The following is a 17120-nucleotide window of genomic DNA, read 5'->3' on the forward strand; positions in this document are numbered from 1 at the left end:
GCAAACGTGGAGGCAAAAGCGTCGTGACCTGTCCAAGTTGCTGGTGCGGCTGTGCCGGCACCACGTTCACCCAGTGGGCCGTAAATGACATGTACTGTCCCTGACCGTAGTTACAGCTCCACACGTCGGCGCTGCCGTGCACTTTGGCAGAGACCGACATGCTCAAAGACTGGCCCACCATCTCTTCTACATGTGAATGCAGGGCTGGCACTGCCTTTTGGGCAAAGAAATGACGGCTTGGCACTCTCCACCGCGGCGCGGCACAAGCCATCATTTCTCGGAAAGGTGCTGAGTCCACCAGTTGGAAAGGGAGGGACTGCAGCACCAGCAACTTGGACAGGAGGACGTTCAGCTTTTGCACCGTCGGGTGCGTGCTCGCAAACTGTTGTCTCTTGGATACGGATTCCAAGAAAGACTGTTGACGGAATCCGAGAAGAGGAGTAGCAGGAGAAGGAGCATCTGAACGAGCGGAAGATGCCAATGAGCGACAACTCCCCTCAGCAGAGGTGTTGGAGCCTTGACTGGCTGATAGAGGGCGATTGACGACGTCGGGTGACGGAGCAAGTAACGGAGCGGGTGATAGAGCGGGGGCTGGGGCAGGCAGAACCGCCGTATGTTTATTACGGTTTTCCCAGGCCACCGAATGGTGACGCTGCATATGCTGACGCAACGCTGTAGTCCCAACATGGGCCCCCTGGCCACGCTTGCATTTCTGGCCACATAGTCGACATACGGCTACGTTTACTTCCTCGGGCGGCTTGAGGAAAAATTGCCACACCACCGAGTAGGAAACTTTGCCCCCGCTACTCTTCACTGGCTGACTGCTACTTCCTCCGTGCGCACCGGCACCACTACTGGCCGTGGTGGTAGGCTGCAGTGGAGCTGGTGCTCTACTCCGTGGACGTTTGGCTCCACTGACACTGATGCGACCCTGCTGCTGTCTCCTGGGCAACCCACCGACTGTTTTGCTCGCTGCCAAGCTGCCACCCTCTTCTCCTGATGATGCGGAAGAAATTGCCTGATGACGACGAGGCTGCCAAGTGCGATCAACCTCCTCATCATCAAGTAGGGTCTCCGCCTCACTACTAGCCCCCTCGGCTGCGTCTGGGTCAGGAGACAGACCTGTCTCTAGACCGGCTACCGAGCCACTCTCCTCGCCAGTACTTGTTCGCTTGGCTGCTGAAAAGGCCGATGTCTCCCCCCGTTCCTGACCGCCCTCTGTTAGCTCTTCCTCACTGTACAGTGGGGCTGAGCCCACAGCATGCGATACTTCGCTTGGTGAGGGAACAGCAAAGGACAGGGGCAGGTAGAGGACACGTGATTTCAGTGGGCTTGGTCCCGGGCCATGCCAACTAACGGTTGTGTCTGACGTACCCACCGACCGTTGGCTGTAGGTGTCAGAGGTGACCTGGGAAGAGGAAGACGACCGAGCCAACCAATCAATGACGGCAGGGTTGTCGGTGGAGACACGACCGCTGGATGACACCGGGAGCACTGGCCTCTGGCTGCGAATACTGCTGCCTCGACCCCTTCCTCTGCTGCCACGTCTGCTCGCTCCTAAAACATTGCCTCCTCTGCCACTCCTCTGCATGTTGTCTGACATACTATTTAATTCAACGATTAGGTGTCCCTGAGTAACAATTCTCTGGCACTCAGTAACAATTCTGTCTGTCCCTGAGTATGAATTCTGTGGCCCTGAGTAACAATTCTGTGTCTGTGCGAGTAACAATTCTGTGTCTGTGCGAGTAACAATTCTGTGTCTGTGCAAGTAACAATTTTGTGTCTGTGCGAGTAACAATTCTCTGGCACTCAGTAACAATTCTGTCTGTCCCTGAGTAACAATTCTCTGGCACTCAGTAACAATTCTGTCTGTCCCTGAGTAACAATTCTCTGGCACTCAGTAACAATTCTGTCTGTCCCTGAGTATGAATTCTGTGGCCCTGAGTAACAATTCTGTGTCTGTGCGAGTAACAATTCTGTGTCTGTGCAAGTAACAATTTTGTGTCTGTGCGAGTAACAATTCTCTGGCACTCAGTAACAATTCTGTCTGTCCCTGAGTAACAATTCTCTGGCACTCAGTAACAATTCTGTCTGTCCCTGAGTAACAATTCTCTGGCACTCAGTAACAATTCTGTCTATCCCTGAGTATGAATTCTGTGGCCCTGAGTAACAATTCTGTGTCTGTGCGAGTAACAATTCTGTGTCTGTGCAAGTAACAATTTTGTGTCTGTGCGAGTAACAATTCTCTGGCACTCAGTAACAATTCTGTCTGTCCCTGAGTAACAATTCTCTGGCACTCAGTAACAATTCTGTCTGTCCCTGAGTAACAATTCTCTGGCACTCAGTAACAATTCTGTCTGTCCCTGAGTATGAATTCTGTGGCCCTGAGTAACAATTCTGTGTCTGCGCGAGTAACAATTCTGTGTCTGTGCAAGTAACAATTTTGTGTCTGTGCGAGTAACAATTCTCTGGCACTCAGTAACAATTCTGTCTGTCCCTGAGTAACAATTCTCTGGCACTCAGTAACAATTCTGTCTGTCCCTGAGTAACAATTCTCTGGCACTCAGTAACAATTCTGTCTGTCCCTGAGTAACAATTCTCTGGCACTCAGTAACAATTCTGTCTGTCCCTGAGTATGAATTCTGTGGCCCTGAGTAACAATTCTGTGTCTGTGCGAGTAACAATTCTGTGTCTGTGCAAGTAACAATTTTGTGTCTGTGCGAGTAACAATTCTCTGGCACTCAGTAACAATTCTGTCTGTCCCTGAGTAACAATTCTCTGGCACTCAGTAACAATTCTGTCTGTCCCTGAGTAACAATTCTCTGGCACTCAGTAACAATTCTGTCTGTCCCTGAGTATGAATTCTGTGGCCCTGAGTAACAATTCTGTGTCTGTGCGAGTAACAATTCTGTGTCTGTGCAAGTAACAATTTTGTGTCTGTGCGAGTAACAATTCTCTGGCACTCAGTAACAATTCTGTCTGTCCCTGAGTAACAATTCTCTGGCACTCAGTAACAATTCTGTCTGTCCCTGAGTAACAATTCTCTGGCACTCAGTAACAATTCTGTCTGTCCCTGAGTATGAATTCTGTGGCCCTGAGTAACAATTCTGTGTCTGTGCGAGTAACAATTCTGTGTCTGTGCAAGTAACAATTTTGTGTCTGTGCGAGTAACAATTCTCTGGCACTCAGTAACAATTCTGTCTGTCCCTGAGTAACAATTCTCTGGCACTCAGTAACAATTCTGTCTGTCCCTGAGTAACAATTCTCTGGCACTCAGTAACAATTCTGTCTGTCCCTGAGTAACAATTCTCTGGCACTCAGTAACAATTCTGTCTGTCCCTGAGTAACAATTCTCTGGCGCTCAGTAACAATTCTGTCTGTCCCTGAGTATGAATTCTGTGGCCCTGAGTAACAATTCTGTGTCTGTGCGAGTAACAATTCTGTGTCTGTGCAAGTAACAATTTTGTGTCTGTGCGAGTAACAATTCTCTGGCACTCAGTAACAATTCTGTCTGTCCCTGAGTAACAATTCTCTGGCACTCAGTAACAATTCTGTCTGTCCCTGAGTATGAATTCTGTGGCCCTGAGTAACAATTCTGTGTCTGTGCGAGTAACAATTCTGTGTCTGTGCAAGTAACAATTTTGTGTCTGTGCGAGTAACAATTCTCTGGCACTCAGTAACAATTCTGTCTGTCCCTGAGTAACAATTCTCTGGCACTCAGTAACAATTCTGTCTGTCCCTGAGTAACAATTCTCTGGCACTCAGTAACAATTCTGTCTGTCCCTGAGTAACAATTCTCTGGCACTCAGTAACAATTCTGTCTGTCCCTGAGTAACAATTCTCTGGCGCTCAGTAACAATTCTGTCTGTCCCTGAGTATGAATTCTGTGGCCCTGAGTAACAATTCTGTGTCTGTGCGAGTAACAATTCTGTGTCTGTGCAAGTAACAATTTTGTGTCTGTGCGAGTAACAATTCTCTGGCACTCAGTAACAATTCTGTCTGTCCCTGAGTAACAATTCTCTGGCACTCAGTAACAATTCTGTCTGTCCCTGAGTAACAATTCTCTGGCACTCAGTAACAATTCTGTCTGTCCCTGAGTATGAATTCTGTGGCCCTGAGTAACAATTCTGTGTCTGCGCGAGTAACAATTCTGTGTCTGTGCAAGTAACAATTTTGTGTCTGTGCGAGTAACAATTCTCTGGCACTCAGTAACAATTCTGTCTGTCCCTGAGTAACAATTCTCTGGCACTCAGTAACAATTCTGTCTGTCCCTGAGTAACAATTCTCTGGCACTCAGTAACAATTCTGTCTGTCCCTGAGTAACAATTCTCTGGCACTCAGTAACAATTCTGTCTGTCCCTGAGTAACAATTCTCTGGCACTCAGTAACAATTCTGTCTGTCCCTGAGTAACAATTCTGTCTGTCCCTGAGAATGAATTCTGTGGCCCTGAGTAAGAATTCTCTGGCACTCAGTAACAATTCTGTCTGTCCCTGAGTAACAATTCTCTGGCACTCAGTAACAATTCTGTCTGTCCCTGAGTAAAAATTCTGTGGCCCTAATAACGTTTCTGTGGCCCTAAGTAACAATTCTCTGGCACTGAGTAACAATTCTGTCTGTCCCTGAGTATGAATTCTGTGGCCCTAACTAGCGTTTCTTTGTCCCTAAATAACGATTCTGTGGCCCTCATTAACAAGTCTGTGTCCCTGAGTAATGGTTCTCTGTCCCTAAGTAACTTCTCTCTGTCCCCAATTCTCGTTTCTGTGGCCCTAACTCTGTCCCTGTCCCTAGTACAGAGCGGTCTGCCTCTGTTCAATGACTGCAGGCAAATGAAGATTTCCAAAATGGCCGCTATATATACCTCGACCATTACACAGTGCTGGCTGGCTGGCTGCTGATTGGCTGATGCGATCACATGTCGTTGAGGAATGCATTATGGGGCAGCGCGCCTTGTCTGCGCGCCTTCCCCGACATCCCCGCTCCGTCGCCGCACATGTCAGCCGCCATTTTCGGAAAAATTTCGATTCGCGCGTCCGAATTAGGCTGTTTTTCGGATTCGGCACGAATCGAAATTTTTCCGATATTCGACTCGAATTCCACTTCGGATACTTCGATTCGCTCATCTCTAGCCGAAATACTGCCACAGGGCTGTGTATTTCTCTGCACAGCAGAGAAATACACAGCAGCATGTTTTCCTAGTAAAACATACACAGCACACACAATAAAACACACATAGCACACAGTTAACTCTTTGATAGCCCCAGATGTTAACCTCTTCCTGCCCAGTGTCATTAGTACAGTGTCAGTGCTTTTTATTAGCACTGATCATTGTATTGGTGTCATTAGGATGTCAGTGGCAGTTAGTCAGTTCCCACCCATTGTCAGAATGCCCGCCGCAGTCCTGCAATTACTAATAAAAAGAAATTTCAGTATACTGTATAGACACTATAACTTTCACGTAATCCAATTAATTTACACGTATTGGGATTTTCTTTTAGCAAAGACATGTAGCACAGTACATTTTGGCCTAAAATTTATGAAATTTGATTTTTGAAAATTTTTTTACTGGACAAGTTTTATAGAAAAAAGTAAAAAATATAGTTTTTTTTAAATTCAAAATTGTTGGTCTTTTTGCTTTATAGCGCAAAAAATAAAACACGCACAGGCGATCAAATACCACAGAAAGAAAGCTCTATTTGTGGGAAAAAAAGGACGTACATTTCTTTTGAGTGCAGCGTTGCATGACCGCACAATTGTCATTGTTAAAGTAATGCAGCACCGTATTGCAAAAAATGTTTTTAAAAATGCTAATTATACATAGACAGACAAATAAAGTTATGAAATGACTTTAGCCTTTGAGAAAGCCACCTTCAGGAATTTGAAGCTGAGCACCCTCAAGTCCATTTCCACTGATGTCACTAACCCAGAAGCAGCATACGGAGAACTTTGGGGGCTGTAAAGTCCCAGTTACATTTAGGCAAAGATGGCATCAATAAATATCAAGCACAACTGTACTTTCAGGTTTGTGAGAATGAGGTTGTTTCTCTTTAAGTAGTGAAAGCGTATGCCCACAAATGATTGACCACGCCAGCATAGTAAGTCAACACTGAGTTGTGTATTCAACGATTGTTGACTTCTTTCGTTAGATGAGATGATGCAACACAGATTCTGCCTCAGAATGCACTAGGATCTTTCTATCTTCAAATTAATGTGTTATCTTTTAATACAAGTGTCACAGACAGGAATTAATAAAAATGTAACTTGTGTGCAAAACTAGTGTATATCAACAAAATCCTGCTCTGTTGTATAATGTTACTGTCAGGGGCGGACTGACAACTCATGGGGCCCCCAAGCAAAAGGGGATCATGGGGCCCCTGTGTCCTTGCCCAAACTCAAAAAAGTCTATGAAAAAGGTACCAGGGGCATCTCATGAGGCCCCCTACTGACCCCGGGCACTCGGGCAGTGCCCGAGTTTCCAAATGGTCAGTCCGCCCCTGGTTACTGTTGGGAATGAAACAGCATGTACTATAATGTACTATATATAGTATTGTGTGTTAATATCACTTGACCAGTAGATGGCACTATACACTAAAGGTTACTAGTTGTGTATATCTGAAAACTTGTTTGTTCCTCTCTCTCTCTATCACATCTTCAGGAAGTAATGTGTCTGTAATATGTCTGCTGAAATGTGCTCTGTATGTTTGTAACTTAAGCCACACAAGTAAAGCCTGAATTCTGCTATCACTACCAGTGTCTTCTATAACACATAACCAACAGGTTATGGGCCCAGCTCCAGACACTGGAAAAAGGAAAACTACAAGCAAGTAAGTGCTGCATTTACAATCCAATTCACTGAAAGATGGCAAGTGCTTCAGATATGAAGTTTACAATAGCAAAGCTCAACAACACCAACTACCAGCTATGGAAGTTTAAGCTTGAAATGCTGTTATCCAAAGATGACTTGTGGCCGGTACTAGATACACACAGACCCAATGACAACCCGGAAGAATGGGACAGAAAAAACAGGCAAGCAAAAGCAGTCATAAGCCTGTTAGTGGAGGACGATCAACTCATTCATATAAGGAAAGAAAGCACAGCTAAAGGTATGTGGACTGCACTACAAAGACTGCATGAACGTGCAAACCTAAACAGTAAACTATATCTACTGCGCAAACTGTACAAGATGAGGCTGGAAAAAGGGCAGGAAATGGGTGAACATGTAAATGCTATGCTAGAAATTGTGGACCAGCTGGGTGCAATAGGAAAGAAATAAAAGGAAACCATGTTGTGGCGCTACTTCTGTGCAGCCTTCCAGAATCATACAGTGCCCTTATAAATGCTCTAGAAACTAGACCGGAAACTGAACTGACACTAGAATATGTTAAGGGAAAATTAATTGATGAATACAGCAGAAGAAAGGAAAATTTGCATAGTGAAGAGAACGAGAGACCAGAGGCAGCTCTGAAGGTGCATGAAGGCATAAGACAAAGCAAAGAAACCAGGGTATGTTTTCGCTGCAAAAAGGCCGGTCACCTGAAAAAGAACTGTTCAATCTGGAAAGCTGAGCAGTGAAAGCGGGAGCTACCCACAAGAGAAAGAGCTAAAGCAGTCATGAAAGAAAATGAAAGTGCATCATGGAGTGGTACTTTTAAAGTGACTCAGAATAGTACCTCACATGGATGGTACATTGACTCAGGGGCAACAAGTCACATGACAAGCGACGAGACATTCTTCACAGAAATTGATTTTAGTGTAAAAGATAAAGTCTTCCTAGCAAATGGGAAAAGTATTACAGCAGAAGGTAAAGGTCAGGGATTTCTGAACTGCAAAACGCCATCAGGGGGCAAGCAGAGCATCCTTGTAAAGAATGTTCTATATGTTCCAAGCCTAGAAGGAAGCCTCCTATCAGTTAAAACCCTTGCAAGCAATGGACTCACTGTCCAGTTCAGAGGTAATGAATGCACAATTCAAAATGGAAAGCAAATTCTAGCAAGAGGAAGATTAAATGGACATCTGTACAAACTCGTCACTGAAAGTGAGAAGGCTAATGCGGCAACTCATAACCCACATGACAAGTGCATCCACCTGTGGCATAGAAGACTGGGGCATTGAAACCCAGAAGCTATAAAGGACTTTGCAAAGAGAGGTCTATCAGAAGACATGAAAATATTGCCTTGCCACACACTCAGCAAGTGCACGTGTTGCATCAAAGCAAAGGCCACCCGAACCCCTCTTCCACAGACCAGTCAGAGTAAAACCACTAAACCCATGGAACTGATACACAGTGATGTGTGCGGACCAATGGAAACCATCACACCTGGCGGGAACAGGTATTTACTGACTTTCATTGATGATTATTCCAGGTACACAATAACGTATCTAATGAAGCACAAAAGTGAGACATTAGAAAAATTTCAAGAGTTTGTAGCTATGACAAGCAACAAGTTTCAAAGGAAACCTGGAATAATACGCACTGACAATGGAGGGGAATATATGAATAAAGAGATGGAATCATACCTAAAGAAACAAGGTATTATACACCAAACAACTGTACCATACACTCCTGAGCAAAACGGTGTAGCGGAAAGAAAGAATCGCACTCTTGTAGAAATGACCAGATGTATGATTTCGGACGCTGCCTTACCTAACAAATACTGGGGAGAAGCAATAATGACTGCAACATACCTACAAAACAGGCTCCCATCAAAAGCTATTGAGAGTACACCATATGAAATGTGGAATGGATCAAAACCAAACGTAGGACACATCAGAGTATTTGGCTGTAAAGCATATGCCCACATTCCAAGTCAGAAACACTCCAAGTTGGAGAACAAAGCCATAGAAGGCATTCTGGTTGGCTACAGTGAGCAGAGTAAGGGATATAGAATCCTTTGTCCAAAGACCAACAAGGTCACAGTAAGCCGCAGTGTTTATTTTAATGAAAGTGAAGAACCAGATAATACAATTCTTGAAAAATGTGGAGAGGATTTACGCGCGGAATCGGCAAGAGACACTGACCCATGCGAAGCAGGACAAGAGCCAGAACAAGAAGTGGAACTTACAATCAACGAGCCAATAGAATCCACTGAACAACAAGAAATCAGAAGATCCTCTCGAATGACAAAAGGGATACCACCCCGCAGGTTATCATACGCTGCTAAAACACATCAAACACAGGAGCCTACATCCTGGGAAGACATAGAAACTTTGCCGTGAAGGGAAGCCGATCAGTGGAGAAAAGCAGCTGAAGAAGAAATAAAATCACTTCAAGAAAATAAAACTTGGTCACTAACAGAACTCCCTCCAGAACCATCGGAAACAAGTGACTGTTGCACTCTCTTCAACTGAAGCGGAATACATAGCAGCAGCACATGCATGTCAAGAAGCCATTTGGATTCGTCAACTTCTACTAGACATGGGACTGAATGTCACAACCCACACCCATCTTTGAAGACAATCAGGGATGCATAAAGCTTACACACTCTGAGAAGATTAACCCAAGAACCAAGCACATTGATGTAGATATCATCTGCTCAGAGACATGCAAGAACAAGGGGTTATCGACATCCAGTACTGCCCATCAGAGGAGATGACTGCAGACGCACTCGCCAAACCTTTGCCAAGGGAACGTTATTGTTTTCTACAAAAGAGACTAAATGTCATATAATTATGCACATGCCTTTGAGAAGGGGTGTTGGGAATGCAACAGCATGTACTATAATGTACTCTATATAGTATTGTGTGTTAATATCACTTGACCAGTAGATGGCACTATACACTAAAGGTTACTAGTTGTGTATATCTGAAAACTTGTTTGTTCCTCTCTCTCTCTATCACATCTTCAGGAAGTAATGTGTCTGTAATATGTCTGCTGAAATGTGCTCTGTATGTTTGTAACTTAAGCCACACAAGTAAAGCCTGAATTCTGCTATCACTACCAGTGTCTTCTATAACACATAACCAACAGTTACTGCACAGTAAATACACTATTTTGCCAAAAGTATTGGTCGGCCTGCCTTTACACGCACATGAACTTGAATGGCATCCCAGTCTGAATCTGTAGGGTTCAATATTGAGTTGTCCCACCCTTTGCCGCTTTAACAGCTTCAACTCTTCTGGGAAGGCTGTCCACAAGGTTTAGGAATGTGTCTATGGGAATGTGTGACCATTCTTCCAGAAGCACATTTGTGAGGTCAGGCACTGATGTTGGATGAGAAGGCCTGGCTCGCAGTCTCTGCTCTAATACATCCCAAAAGTGTTCTGTTGGGTTGAGGTCAGGACTCTGTGCAGGTCAGTCAAGTTCCTCCACCCCAAACTCACTCATCCATGTCTTTATGGACCTTGCTTTGTGCACTGGTGCGCAGTCATGTTGGAACAGGAAGGGGCCATCCCCAATCTCTTACCACAAAGTTGGGAGCATGACGTTGTCCAAATGTCTTGGTATGCTGACGCATTAAGAGTTCCCTTCACTGGAACTAAGGGGCCAAGCCCAACCCCTGAAAAACAACCCACACCATAATCCCCCTCCACCAAACTTTACACTTGGCACAATGCAGTCAGGCAAGTACCATTCTCCTGGCAACCACCAAACCCAGACATGTCTATTGGATTGCCAGACAGAGAAGTGTGATTTGTCACTCCAGAGAACATGTATCCACTGCTCTAGAGTCCAGTGGCGGCGTGCTTTACACCACACTTTACATTGTACTTGGTGATGTAAGGCTTGGATGCAGTTGCTCGGTCATAAAACCCCATTCCATGAAGCTCTCTATGCACTGTTGTGCTAATCTGAAGGCCACATGAAGTTTGGAGGTCTTTAGCTACTGACTCGGCAGACAGTTGGCGATTTCTGTGCACTGTGTGCTCCAGCATGCGCTGACCCCACTCTTTCATTTTACGTGGCCTACCACTTCGTGGCTGAGTTGCTGATGTTCTCAGTTGCTTCCACTCTGTTATAATACTAACAGTTGACCGTGGAATATTTAGTATCAAGGAAATTTCACAGATGGACTTATTGCACAGGTGGCAACCTATCACGGTACCACGCTTGAATTCACTGAGCTCCTGAGAGTGACCCATTCTTTCACAAATGTTTGTAGAAGCAATCTGCATGCCTCGGTGCTTGATTTTATACACCTGTGGCCATGGAGGTGATTGGAACACCTGAATCCAATTATTTGGAGGGGTGCCCCAATATGTTTGGCAATATAGTAATGTACTGAGAATGGTTTCATTTCCAATCTCTTTGCACTGTTACTGTATATACACTGAAAGGTTTAATTTTCCATCTTTTTGCAGTGCTACTGTATATAGTGTGAATGGTTTATTTTCTATTCTCTTTACATTCAGCATTGTCTCACCATCTATATTTCATGTATAATGTAACTTTGTTTACAGTTCATATCAGGGGCGGACTGACAACTCATGGGGCCCCCGGGCAATAGGGGATCATGGGGCTCCCGTGTCCTTGCCCAAACTCAAAAAAGCCTATGAAAAAGGTACCAGGGGCATCTCATGGGGCCCCCTACTGACCCTGGGCCCTCAATAGGGGATCATGGGGCCCTTGTGTCTTTATCTAAACTCAAAAAAGCCTATGAAAAAAGGTACCAGGGGCATCTCATGGGGCCCCCTACTGACCCCGGGCCCTTGGGCAGTGCCCGAGTTTCCAAATGGTCAGTCCGCCCCTGGTTCATATACACTCATATTTGGTTACAGTACCTTGTCGTTGCCATGCTGCTCTGTGGCTGTAACCAAAGTCCCAAAGTTACACACATGGAATGTTTGACTTTCCCCAGAAACAAGACTTTCCAGGGGCATAACAACAGATCCAAGAGTTCGAACTACTGGGGGATCATGGTGGAGATCATCTAGGTTTTCTTTCTTCTTCTTACTCTTTGAACCAGCTTTACTTCCCTGGTACAAAACACATTAGATTTACTGTATATACAGTAGATATTGATATGCTTACCTGCCCACCCGAAGAACCATCAGGTATACAATGAAAATAGGCTTAAGATGCACATTTTTAACCACCGGTAAAACCAGTCCGAGATTGTACCAATGTAGAAGGTAAAACAAAAAGGTCAACAACAACTGATTAGGTACAACTAAACTCACTGGCATGACTATTTCAATATGCATAGAATAGAAAATTTTGGTTAATACAGTCTAAGAAGAAAACATGATTTATCAAATTGGTAATTTATAGTTATACAATTTTGAGAGCAGACCAATAACACTATTTTTTATGCAAAGTGGGTATCCTTAGCACAGTGGCTAAGTGGTTAGAACTTCCTCCTAGCAGCACTAGGGTTGTTGGTTCAAATCCCAACCACTGTGCTACCTGCTTGGAGTCTGCAAGTTCTTCCTATGCCTGAGTGGGTTCCTCCAGATACTCCGATTTTCTCCCACCCTAGAAAAACATGCTGGTAGGTTAATAGACTCTTGTCTAAATTGGCCCTAGCATGTGTATGTATGAATGTGATTATGAACCTTACATTGTAAGCTCCTTGAGGGCAGGGACTGATGTGAATGTACAATGTACATTCCACTGCGTAAGTTGATGGTGCTATATAGGTACCTGTAATTAATTAATTGATGCTTTTTTGCTGTTGTATACTTCAGATACTAATGAACATTTGGTGGATTGCAGTATAGGATATCAAGCAATTAGTAGTAAAGGAACTTTAGTTTAGTTGCATATGTGTAGCATTGTGATAGTTCTAGAGAGTTGAGAATTTTACATTTATGTAGCGCTACCCTTGTGAGGTCAGCTGCATTGTGGGTACCCCTAAGCTTCTCTCTGCACAGCCAGGCAACAGGTATTTCTCACACGGACTTGCATCCAAAAGACAGTAACCAGTCCACGAATTTGGTTTTGTTGTTTTATTAGTGAAATCAACTTGCATAGGGAAATAGGAATTATGGGATGCCCAGTTGGCTTGAATCAATGAAAGGGGGACAACTTCCTTCCTATGTACAAAGGCAAATCCTGGACTGTTTCTTTCTTGAAAGCCACCAGTCATTGTGAATCAGTAGCAACAGCCCTTTATGGGTGAGGAACTAGCAGCCCCTCAAAATCATCTTAACTTCTCGTAACTACATGCAGGGATATCTTCTTTCTCCCTGTAGAGCTGCTCACAACTCCACAACCTGCAAACACTACCATCCCTCTTGGCTTCTTGGAAGATATCCTGGGACAAAGATAAAGGATTGAGTCCTTAAAAAGTTTGCTATGGGTGGCAGTCTTTCCCCTTGTAGTACCCAAAGAGTGTTACTGTATTCACTCTGTCCTCTTTGCTCCCTTCTGCTCCAAGTCTCGATCCCATTCACGCTGCACTGCTGAATGTATCCTCCTGAGCCAGCCTGAGCCCAGCTGGCCCCTAGACCTTGGGGACCCCTTCTAGACACCGACAGTCTCCTCAGAACTCCATCTTCCACCTGACTCCCGTCAGCCTGACTCTCCCATATTTAGGGGCCAGTCCACCACTCTAACAGGGCCTCCAAACCTGGTATTGACCAGACTCCCATAAACATGCAGATTAGGTCTCCACCACTTCCTGCAGATTAGGTCTCCACCCCTTCCTGCTTAAAGACTTCTGGAAGGTTCTATGGTCCTCCAGAGTCAGGAGAAGTTGATGGGGCCATAACTTGTTAAGTCATCCAGCTGACCTGCAATAACCCGACCTCAATCGCAGACTCACAGTTACCATGAGTCCTACACTATGATTTTACCTGCAATACAGTACACTATTTTAATAGCACACTAGAGGGTGTTACATTTATATTGCAAGATGTGTGGCCAAAACTGATATTTAGTTAAGGTGCTTGCCCATACACAGAATGACCCATTCTAGGAAAGATGCTTATAACCAGCGTGGTTTCTGTAACCATGAAACCATCCTGATATCACACAACGAGAATGAAAAATCTGGTCCATGTTATTGTATTTGTCCGCATGTCACAATTCAATTATGGCATAGCAGCTTGCATAATTCCTTTGTACAACTCTAAAATTAGGCTCTTGTGCAAAACCTTTGAATTACAAATTCGACATTAAAGCTGACCATGCACTGTTAGGTTTTTTTTTCATTTAGCCAACAGGACAGCTCAAAAAAAAAAAAAAAGTATCCTCAGGACTGCTCTTAGAAATCATGGTGCCCCCATACAGCTTACCCCCCCACCCCCCCCAAAAAAAGAAATCTAATTATACTTTTGCTAAAAATCTACTGGAATTATTATTAGTAGACGCAAAAACAACACAATTCCTGCTAAATCTAAAAGGTAATATGGTCTTGGAGCTCATTCACATGGGTACTGTGATCTCTACAGTGTGAATCAGTGGTTTGTTTATATGGCTGGAGCCGCCTGGAGATGTGTTCAGGCAGCCTATGTTACGATATGGGGATGTAGCAGCTGTACCAACACAGGCATAGGTCCTAATTTGACAGGCGCGTGGGTGCAGGTGCGCAGCCACAAACACAGACAGTGTGCATTCAGGGCCACTCACTCACATCTGCACACCTGTCAAATTAGGACCTGCAGCCGTGTTTGTACAGCTGCTGCATCCCCTTAGACTAACAGGTGGCTCCAGGCACATGAACAATCCCATCATTCACACGGCCAGAGTAACTGTGTAAATTAGTTCTTAGTGCTCATTCACACATAAGGTTGGGGGAAGGTAAAACCCCATGGTTGAGCTGTGCTTTTACCACCCACCAACCACTAACCCCTTTAGCAACAGAGGCAGTGGATAGGGTTGTACACATGCCATGGCTGCAATGCTATGCTTCCCAGCCATGTCAGAAATTATACCCCCGTTGGACAAGACCGATTCAAGTTAATAGTGCTGCTCTGCCATTGCCCTACAACTGCGCTCAAAGCACGTGCTAGTGGGGGCTCTAAGCAGGCGGTGAGGAGGCCATATACCTCTTTACCATCTGTCAAATGCTCTCCTTTTTTAATTTTAACAGCCCTGTTGGGGGGCTTTGATGAAATATCATAATGTCTTACTCCTAATGTCTTACTTTTGAGACAGATAAAGGAAATGAGGATATAAATTCCTCAATTCCATTGTTTGCAGCCTCAGCTGCACTGGACAGTGAATGAATGCGAAGTGCTCTGTGCTGAGTGGCTTATGGTTCATTGACAACCTAAGCATGGTAAACACAACTGGGGCGCACAGGGGGGACCTGGACAGCGGGGGGGGGGGGGGGGGGCACAGGTACATGAATGGTTCATCCTGCAGCAAAGCCAGAGGAAGGGAGAAGAGGAGAAGTTGGCAGCATCGCAGGGAGCAACAAGACAGCTTGGCAGGTGTCCGGGCCCCCCTTTTGAACTGATGGGTCCCGGACCTAGCCCAGGTGTACTACCTTATCAGCAGCCCTGCGTATTATGATAGCTGTGCCCACCATAGTGAGAACACTGATCAGCAGCTGCAGCCAACTGACTGCAACTGCTGATCAAGAAAATTTTTCCAACATGTCCCTTTGACAAAAGTTGATCAAGTGAACTTCTTTTGAGCGGGGATTGCCACACACTAATCAAAATTCATCCAGACTTTGCTAAACCTGTCAAGTTTCATTCAGTGTATGGCCAACCTAAGAATGGTCTCTCGAATCTGCCTAAAGATCAGTACATCTATATAGGAGCCCTAAGAACCAAGTCTAAACAAGTGTCAATGTTTAGCTACCTGTTCCTTCAAACTCACCCTGGAGCTACTTCTGGCTTTGTCTTTTTCCTTGTCTTTCCCACCTGCTTTTCTGTCAAGCTTAGGTATAACTGCTCCCTGGTCGGCATCCTGTGGCCAGGACAGGATCTAAGAGAGAAAAGATTGGTCTCATTGGTTCAGAAAAATATATATGTGAAAGGCACCAGTACATTGTACATTCATTTACATCATCACAGTTTACAATACTCCAGTGGTATATTTAGGTTTTGTGCTCTAGGGAACATAAAAAATCTGTCGACCTCCACCACCCACACCCACCCACACCAAGCCCCCCACACCAAAACCATTCCACAGCCCAGCCCCAAACTTCCCCCCCAGAGAGAAGGAGAGAGACACACCATTACAGCTCCCTTCCCGGAGGCTCATGGCCGCTCCCCTGGCTCCCCTCCCTCCACCTCTTACACAGCGCCATCCACTCCCGGTCACCGGCGTAACATCACCACGCAAGAACGAGCACGACATCACCACACAGGAACCGACACAGGACAACCAGCCTCCCTTCTTCTTGGGGGGCGGAGCCGCCCCCCCTAAAACATGCCGCCCAAGGCAACTGCTTTGTTTGCCTTGCGGTAAATACGCCCCCTACAATACTTCATTAAACAGTACCTACACGTTTAGAGCCCTATGTACCACTTCTACTTTGAAAGTATGACATTTTGACAACAGCATGTTGAATTATTTTTGCTTACATGACATGAAAAATACAATTACCTTTTCCTCTATAAGAGTGATTTTCATACCAGAGAGAAGAAACAACTTTAGGAGGACTAAATCTGTAATGGTATGTTCCTTTGTATACTCATAGTCTATGGTTTCACTCCAAGGTAATCTATCAGATTCATATAAACCTGTTGATTCACAGTATTATGAAAGATTAAAGATACAAAATGTAACTAACACTTTATACAGCTATATTAATCAAAAATTGTTATTTAAAATATGTACTGGTGCATATAAGTGGCAACCCCCCCCCCCCCCCCCCCATATACCCCATGCTGCGATGTGGGAAGCTTTTAGCGTTTAGATAATACGTATTTTTTTCCCTTTATTTTAACTTGTTCTAAGTTGCAACTGGCAGATAAATATGCATAAACAGTATATATCAATTAGGCAAAATGCCAACACAGATTTTTTTTGCATTTTTAGGTACATGGAGAGCCATGTATTTTATAGTTTGTGGTCTTAAATCTTTCCATGCCATGCTTGCTATACATCACATATTTTCCACTTGAGTGAGTTAAAACTAAGTACCGTATTTTTCGCTCCATAAAACGCGCCTAGGTTTTAGAGGAGAAAAACAAGAAAAAAAATATTCTGAACCAATGGACTGCAGACATAGTACAGGAAATGACCAGAGACTGCGGACACAGTACAGGGGATGTCCAGAGACTG

The 17120-nt window shown here is 44.6% G+C and overlaps 1 protein-coding gene across 1 annotated transcript in view; it reads right to left on the bottom strand.

The window, feature by feature from the left end:
• LRRC43 (leucine rich repeat containing 43) overlaps nucleotides 1-17120 on the bottom strand; it is a 65936-nt gene that overhangs the window by 19510 nt on the left and 29306 nt on the right. The window contains exons 8-10 of the mRNA XM_089661969.1: nucleotides 16440-16576; nucleotides 15708-15815; nucleotides 11717-11911 (exon numbers count right to left, since the gene is read on the bottom strand). Coding sequence (XP_089518095.1) covers nucleotides 11717-11911; nucleotides 15708-15815; nucleotides 16440-16576 — 440 coding nt within the window. The remainder of the gene's footprint in view (nucleotides 1-11716; nucleotides 11912-15707; nucleotides 15816-16439; nucleotides 16577-17120) is intronic.

Source organism: Staurois parvus, unplaced genomic scaffold (genome assembly GCF_062004578.1).
Source record: "Staurois parvus isolate SC_StPar_1 unplaced genomic scaffold, SC_StPar_1.0 ptg001418l, whole genome shotgun sequence".
Classification (NCBI taxonomy): Eukaryota; Metazoa; Chordata; class Amphibia; order Anura; family Ranidae; genus Staurois; species Staurois parvus.